This window comes from Grampus griseus (genome assembly GCF_964374135.1).
Source record: "Grampus griseus genome assembly, chromosome: 10".
Taxonomy (NCBI): domain Eukaryota; kingdom Metazoa; phylum Chordata; class Mammalia; order Artiodactyla; family Delphinidae; genus Grampus; species Grampus griseus.
This window is the reverse complement of record NC_139004.1, coordinates 53,032,948-53,041,695: the sequence shown is the minus strand read 5'-3', so window position 1 is coordinate 53,041,695 and position 8,748 is coordinate 53,032,948. Positions and strand designations below refer to the sequence as shown.

The 8,748-nt window shown below is 40.6% G+C and overlaps 1 protein-coding gene across 2 annotated transcripts in view; it reads left to right on the top strand.

Annotated features, from left to right (window-relative positions):
* The first annotated feature begins 244 nt into the window (after positions 1-244).
* The window catches only part of UBP1 (upstream binding protein 1), a 78,582-nt gene continuing 70,078 nt past the window's right edge, over positions 245-8,748 (top strand). For both annotated transcript variants that reach the window (XM_082663388.1, XM_082663387.1), the window contains exon 1: positions 245-471. In XM_082663388.1, coding sequence (XP_082519514.1) covers positions 359-471 — 113 coding nt within the window. In that variant the 5' untranslated portion in view covers positions 245-358. The remainder of the gene's footprint in view (positions 472-8,748) is intronic.

Sequence of the window (8,748 nt, the reverse complement as noted above, 5' to 3'; positions counted from 1 at the left end):
CCCCGGGGAGGATGCGGCCAGGGGCCTCGGGGCGGGGCGGGCGGTGGCGGCGGCAGCGCTAGCGGCGCAGGGGGTGGGCGGCGGCGGCATGAGGCGCGGGGCCGGCGTCCGCGGGAGGGAGGCACTGCCCGCGGCCCGGCCGCTCCCGCTGCAGCTGCTCGCCGGGTTCGCCGTGCCCTGCCCGCGGGGCCCTGGCTGTTCTCATCCCGGCCGCCGCCCGGGCTGCCGCTGGTGACCACTCGCCGCGCCGCCGGAGGCTTCACCCGCGCCCTCCCCCAGGACGCGCCCGTGGAGCTCCGGCCTCTTCGCCCCGCTCGCGGAGGCCGCGCTGCGCGCCGGGCGGCGGCGAAGCCGGAAGATGGCCTGGGTGCTCAAGATGGACGAGGTGATCGAGTCCGGGCTGGTGCACGACTTCGACGCCAGTCTCTCGGGCATCGGGCAGGAGCTGGGCGCCGGCGCCTACAGCATGAGGTACCAGTGCCCGGGCGCGGGCGGGCGGGCGGGCGGGCGGACGGGCTGGCGGAAGCCTCTGTCTCCTTGGGAAAGGCCTGCACGACCCTGGGCCTCTGACCGCGCCATGGAGCCCTGCGGGCCTCTGCCCACGGCGGGGGCCGGCGACGGAGGGCGGCCCCGCAAGCTTTGGCCCGGGGACCGCCCCTGAGGGCTGCATTTTTGCTGTAAAATACGCCCCGCTGTTAGGATGGCTTGAGTTGGGGGAAGGGACTTCCTTGCCTTGCAAGTGATTTACAAGTCACTTAGAGCTGGAATACAGTGTACGAAATGCTAGGACTCGTGTTGGGAGAACACTCTCCAGGATTTTGGCATTAGTTCCTATTCTGTTCTACATTGTAGTCTTTATTGGTTGCAAATTTTAATCACTTGATATTCCAATAGTAATTATCATAAGTGAAAGTAGCCACAGGGGGGAAAAGCACATTAACTTGGGTTTTTTAATTGTCTCAAAGTGAAGTTTTTCACTGGGGGGACTACCCTCTGAGGCTGTTTCCTTTTGAAGAAGGCTTTAAGATGCACTGATTGCACCACAAACAAGAGTTTGTTTAGTCTCAGCTGTCTGAGACTAAAGCAGCCATTCATTTTGTTTAATTTTGATAGGTTGAAACAGATCTGAACTTAGTCTCTCGCCTTTATCCTGAAGAACACTGGGTTTTTCCTATCAGTTTGGCAGCTCTGTATTTTTATTTTTTTAGCAGTTTTATGGAAATATAGTTTACTTAGTATACGTTCACCCGATTAAAGTGTAAAATTCAGTGGTTTGGCAATTTTTCGTAAATGCGAATTAAATGAGATTTTGCGAAGAGACTCTTTAAAGTAATGACTGATGTCTTTGACGAGCTGTCCAGTTTCCCAGTAGCTTTCATACCTCTCACTGCAGCTCTGGGGGAGGACAGGGAGCATTAAAGTCTTGAAGAAGAACGACTTCTGGGTCAGAGCAGGCCTTGGATGGTAGGGGCTGCTCCCTGAAATAATTTGGCTTTTAAATCTTAAACAGAAACTCTGAGCTGAAAAGTGGAGATGTTTCTTAGGGTGTGGAAGCACATGGATGAAAGCTTCAGGTCGCCGGTCTCTGACCCTGATTGGGTCTGTGCTGGTCTGCCTGAACTTGGCACTTCCTCTCTCTGCAGCTGTGCAACTTGAGGGCTCTGGATGAGGTGGCTTATTTTCTAGAACAACTGTCTTAGTGTTGAGGAAATTGAGCTACTGAAAGTCATAAGGTCACCCCAGTCGGCAGTACAAGAGGCAGTGATTCACAGTGAAAACGTGTGGGCCTCAAGGGCCATGCTGCTCCTTGAGACCCTGGACTTGCAGTGAAGGCAGAAGAGGGCAGGTGAGGCAGATTCAGTGTTTCTTCTCAATTATGGTTAAGTGAAGGTTTGCTGCTGAGAGCTTTGCTTACTGAGGGTTATTTTGAGCTTTTACTTTTTTTTCTCGAGTTCTGTGTGTTTCAGTGATTCAGCCAACTAGTGAACTTTTGTTTATGGTCTAGAAGGAAAATCTTGATATTAAACCTTTTCATTACCTTGTCCTTAAAGGTATTTTCTGACATCTTTGTAATTCTGTGTCTTTTTACAACACTTTCCATGGGGACTTTTTCCATTGATTGTTTTTGGTTATTGGTTATATGGTATGTGTCATTTAATCTGAATTTTCTAGTATCTTTGAAGGCAAATACCATTTTTAAGGAGCTTATTTAGTTTTCTGTACTTAATTGGGTCCTCAAGAGGAGCCAGGAGAGTACTTGCCTCTTGCAAATTCAAGGCCCATTATTTCAAATACAAATTTAGGAAAACTCCAAGATTGCTTTGATCTGAAGAAGGTCTGAAGAAGGCTGTTGCAGTCCTCCTTTGATGGCTCTTAGGCTTCCCACGCCCGGCCCTGGAGCTGGGAAGTGCCCAGCCTCCTCTCTGCAAGGGCAATGGCCTCCTTTCCTCAGGCATCGGGGAAGCGGGACATTCCCGAGCTCCAGGGAAGTAAGGCTCATGATTCTTGTCTGTTTCATTTGTTCTCTCAAATTCAAGAAATAAACTTTAGGCGCTAAATTTGAAATTATTGGAAAAGTGACGTCTTGATAAAAATTTGCTCTGGAGGCAGCTTTGCATTTTTCTTTCAAAGTGAAGTATGCTTGAGGGACTTCCCTGGAGGTCCAGTGGTTAAGACTCTGCGCCAGAGTGGTAGGGGAACTAAGATCCCACCCGCCACGCAGTGTGACCAAAAAAAAAAAAAAAACCCAAATTGAAGTACGCTTACTGTATTTGCTTTTTGTATGGCTTAAACCAAGAGGTATTTCTAAAGACTTCTTTAGGAAATGATTTCTTCAGCTTTGAAGGAAGATAGCATGAAAGAAACATGTGGTTTCTCTCAGTAGTCTAACAATTTAGAAATATATATTTGCATTGAATGATGTAGGCTGATAGTATTGGGATATGATGAGGCTAATTTCTGGTAAAATCTTTGCTTCCCTTATTTTTTCTACACTCGTTCTCATTGTCTGTGTTCTTCTGTGTGTACTCTGGTACCCCATTTGTATGTGAGGCATAGGCTGCTGCAGATTCTGTTTGAAATGAGGCAGGTCATAAATGCTTGAAGAGACCCTAGAAAGCTAATAGACCAATCCTTTTCTTGTAAGTGTTTAAACCAAAGTTTGTAGTTGTTAAAGCGATTGTCAGTGGCACCACCATTCCAAGTGAGGACTGAGTTTCCCCTCACTAAATGAAGGCCGAAACCCATTGTAACTTGAAATCTGGGTCATTCATGTTTTGTGAAGTAAGGAGCAGATAACCAAAGGACTTGAAAAAGTAAAACTCATTAAAACTCTCCTAGGAGGGTCTTTTGGGCCACCTGGTAATTTTATTTCCATCTTAAGTGTTCACATGAAATGTATAATCTATAATAAGTTAACTTTCAGGATTTCACGAGTAATTTGAAAAATAAAAGTAATGTGAATTCTTTATGCATAAAAACTTTTTTAATATTAAATTATTACTTTACAAAGGGCATTGGTCTGAGCCCTCTTAAACTTCACTATGGTATACATCTGTTTTGAAACAAAAGGTATACTTCACATATTCTTAAGTGAGAGGTACATTCATAGTTTACAAATAATTTGCTAAATCAAAACTGGTTTGGGGTGAAGACAGATTTCCTATGTTGATTGAAAGATTAAAATGTCAGTTTATAGACCCTTTGAGGTAATGGGAAAATTTTAACTTTGATCAGTGTTAAGTTAGTAAAAGATTACAAAGGATATGGTTTATTATGTAGCTATTAATAGCTTATAATTTTCTTTGGGTCTCATGCTAAAGCAGAATGTCCTTGAGTAGGTGACATTTCTTGGAAGTATAGAAAATTTTCAGGATCAGTGAAATTTGAACAATTTATTAGGGTGGTACCTGAGACTGCTTCCAGAATCGGCAATAATTTCTATAAAATTTCTCATTTCAAATTTTAAAAACTTTTTCTGCGTTTAATCTTGAAAGACTTTAATAAATTGTTGATAAAAAAAGATACTCACTTCAGAGTATAGTATCTGTATTTGTTATTACCTTAAAGCAGGGATTGGCAAATCTTTTCTATAAAAGGCCAGATAGCAAATATTTAAGGCTTTGTAGGCCAGAGGGTCTCTGTCACTGTTTTGTTTGTTTACAACCTTTTAAAAAAATGTAAAAACCATTCTTAGGTCCTGATTGTACAAAAACAGGCCAGCTGGGTTTGGCCTTTGGGCTGTAGCTTGCTGACCCCTGCTGTAAAGGCTAGATTCTAATAATATACTTTGATTGCCTTGGAAAAACATTTGCTGAGTATTGAAACCTTATATTCAAAAAATAATTTTTATGTAGACTAAGAACTCAGCTAATTTATGTACCTCCTATTGTTTGTCCATAGATTTTATTGTGTTCAATTTTTAAAATCAGGTGTTCTCTCCCCGCACTAAGTAAGATTCAGTACAGTTTATGCCCTTCAATCAGGGCTATTTGAAACTTGGTAGTTTATTGATACGGTCTCATAAATGTGATGTTTCATCAGAGTGACACTTATTAGTTTGCTAGGACAACTTGAACATTTACTTTTGGTGGAAATACTGTCTGATGGTTCATCTTATTTTGCTGTAATTTCTGTGACTGAATTTAAAAGAAGTTCTGTAATATTTATTTTGCTTGCTTTGGGACATATCTGATACATGGTTGTGAAATTCTTCTGCGTTGAACCTTGGTAGTAGAGTCTTTTTGTTTTAAACTTTCTGAGTTTGAGTTAGGAGTTTATGTTTACAAGTTAAAAAGATTGTGTAGATAGTTGACATATACCCTTTACCCAGCTTCTACTTCCATAACTGGAATACAGTCTTCAAAACTGCCTTGGTGCAGAACTGTTACCTAAAGTGCAAAATTCATTTGAATTTCACAGGTTTTTCTTCTCTATTGCCCTTTTTCTAGTCCAGGTTCCAATCTAGGATCCCATATTGCATTTAGTCTTTACCTCCTTCAACAACAATTCCTTAGTCTTTCCTTCTCTTTTATGACTCGGACACTTCTGCTATGTAATAGTCAGAACCGTTGTTTTTAAACACATAAAACTTTTTTGGAAGCAACAATAGAATACCTGTGAATACTATTTAGCTTTTAAAGGATCTCTGTCATTTTAGCAGAATGATTTTTTTTAAAGGCTCATTTTTATTTTATTTTATTTTTTAATTTTATGGCTATGCTGTGCAGCATGTGGGATCCTAGTTCCCTGACCAAGGATTGAACCCACGCCCCCTGCATTGGAAGTGCAGAGTCTTAACCACTGGACCTCCAGGGAAGTCCCAGCAGAACGATTTTGAGTAGAGTAGGACCACTGTTGATGTCATTCATTTATAGATTACTTTGTCTCAGTCTACCTGAATAGAATGGTATGCTGTGTCCTTTGTAGTCTCTTCATAAGCAAGAACTTTTAAATTTTATTAATTCATTTGAAATAACAATTACAAACCATTATATATTACCACAAATATATTTTATTAAAAAACTTTTTTCAGAAACAAAACACTTTGTGAGAAGAGTAGTATTGTCTTACACTTACAAATTTCTTTTTTTTTTTAACATCTTTATTGGAGTATAATTGCTTTACAATGGTGTGTTAGTTTCTGCTTTATAACAAAGTGAATCAGCTATACATACACATATATCCCCATATCTCTTCCCTCTTGCATCTGTCTCCCATCCTCCCTATCCCACCCCTCTAGGTGGTCACAAAGCACCGAGCTGATCACCCTGTGTTATGCTGCTGCTTCCCACTAGCTATCTGTTTTATATTTGGTAGTGTATATATGTCCATGCCACTCTCTCACTATGTCCCAGCTTACCCTTCCCCCTCCCCATATCCTCAAGTCCATTCTCTAGTAGGTCTGCATCTTTATTCCCATCCTGCCCCTAGGTTCTTCATAACCAATTTTTTTTAGATTCCATATATATGTGTTAGCATACGGTATTTGTCTTTCTCTTTCTGACTTACTTCACTCTGTATGACAGACCCTGGGTCCATCCACCTCACTACACATAACTCAATTTTGTTTCTTTTTATGGCTGGGTAATATTCCATTGTATATACATATGCCACATCTTCTTTATCCATTCATCTGTTGATGGACACTTAGGTTGCTTCCATGACCTGGCTGTTGTAAATAGAGCTGCAATGAACATTGTGGTACATGACTCTTTTTGAATTATGGTTTTCTCAGGGTATATGCCCAGTAGTGGGATTGCTGGGTCGTATGGTAGTTCCATTTTTAGTTTTTGTAAGGAACCTCCATACTGTTCTCCATAGTGGCTGTATCAATTTACATTCCCACCAACAGTGCAAGAGTGTTCCCTTTTCTCCACACCCCCTCCAACATTTATTGTTTGTAGATTTTTTGTTGATGGCCATTCTGACTGGTGTGAGGTGATTCCTCATGGTAGTTTTGATTTGCATTTCTCTAATGATTGATGTTGAACATTCTTTCATGTGTTTGTTGGCAGTCTGTATTATCTTCTTTGGAGAAATGTCTGTTTATGTCTTCTGCCCATTTTTGGATTGGGTTGTTTGGGTTTTTTTTAATATTGAGCTGCATAAACTGCTTGTAAGTTTTGGAGATACATCCTTTGTCAGTTGCTTCATTTGCAAATATTTTCTCCCATTCTGAGGGTTGTCGTTTCGTCTTGTGTATGGTTTCCTTTGCTGTGCAAAAGCTTTTAAGTTTCATTAGGTCCGATTTTTTTTTTTAATTTCTATTTCTCTAGGAGGTGGGTCAAAAAGGATCTTGCTGTGATTTGTCATTGAGTGTTCTGCCTATGTTTTCCTCTAAGCAAACTTCTTTAATATTTGGTGTAGAAAAGCAGATGGATTCTCTTATCTGCTATCGGAATATATTGTTTTGGTTGACATATGTGAAGAAAATCCAGCCTCACGTAGATATGTGTTTGGAAAAGGGGAGATTATTTTAATAGCCCTTTCAGATCATTTTGGAAAGTCGTCTGATAATATACCAGCACTTGAAAAGTGGTAGTTTCTTAAAGTTACAATGTGGACTCTGAAACTGTATCAATGTACTTTTTGTACTGTTACATTAGAATCAATTTGTCTGTTTTGAACTTTGATTGGGTCTCTTACCCTGAGTAATTTTGAAATATGCATGCATTGGTCATTTGCAAAATAATGATTTCTTGAGTTATGCAGATCTTCTAAATGTTGACATTTTTCTCTATGCAGTATCAAAAAATCATATTCCTTAGTATCACCACTGTCCCATCAGAGAAAGTACATGGTGGAGGGTGCAGATTTTATCATTGGTAACAAATGCTATCACAGTTGTTTTACTCGAAATGATAGGCTCGTTTTATTCATTTTTGAGGAAATTTCTGTCAGATACTCAGGTATGAATAATCATAGTTTGTCAATATTTATTTCAAGTAAAAATGATATTCTGTGAGAGAAGCTGCTAGATCAGCCCACAGATCATAATTTCGTAAAAAACTTTTCCTTGAGACAACCATTGCACTTAGATGTGCAGCAGAAATACCTTATACCTACCCAAGGACCAATATTTAATAAAATTAATACTTTTTATACAATGACTGCTAGTGTAGCTTGGTGCCACTGCCTTGATTCATGCCAAGGCACCTGCAGTTTTAACCACCATCGGTTTTGTGCAAATGTCAACTGAGTGAGAAAGGCAAATAATGGTTCAGTGTTATCCTGAGAATAGGTATGACCTCCTGAACCCTTGAAAATCTCAGGGTCCCCAGGATTCCATGGACCACACTTTGAGAATCTCTGGTCTAATGTGTGCCTAGAGTTTGGATACTTAAAATATTTTCTATTAAATTAAAAACAAACTAGAGTTCAGAGAGTCCTGGTGTCACTCAACAAAGGGCAGAGCTGGGATTTGAAGCTCCAGAGTTGGGATCTGACCTCCACTTCTTTCCATTGCACCCTTTGCTGCCCACCAATGAATAACTGAGAAGTCTTCTCAAAGTAGAAGAAAATAATCTTTCTGGATAGGAGAAAAATCAGTTGGGAATGCCATATATATATATATAGATAGATAGATAGATATAAAATTTATTTTTTTTTCTTGTTGTAGCTTTTTTTATTCTCTTTTTCTTCTCTTCAGGACCTTGCTGAACTTATTAGTTCTAATAATTTGTAGGATCTCAGACTTCCTAGTTGATATCTTTAAATAATTATAGATTTATTTCTTCCTGTGTAATCTTTTTTTTTTTTAACATTTAGTTTTTGGCTGCTTCGGGTCTTAGTTGTGGTGCACGGGCTCTTCTTTGCAGTGAGTGGGCTTCTCTCTAGCTGTGGTATGTGGGCTCTGTAGTTGCGGCATGTGGGCTTAGTAATTGCAGTGAACAGGCTTAGTTGCGCTGTGGCCTGTGGGATCTTAGTTCCCCGGCCAGGGATCGAACCAGCGTCCCCTGTGTTGCAAGATGTATTCTTAACCACTGGACCATCAGGGAAGTCCCACTTCCTGTGTAATCTTCACATTTCATTTTCTTGCCTTAGTGTGTGGTCTAGCCTTCACTGCAGTGTTGTTTAGAAGCACTAAGAACTTGAATCTTCAGTCTTCTTACTGATTAGAGAATGCTTCCAAAATTTCATAAATAGGTTGTCTCTGTTTATAGCTGAGATTGGTCCTCAATTTTCTTTTCTTTTCTTTTTTTTGGTTCTCCTGTCCTTTTAAAAAAACATTAAGGCTGTATCAGCTTC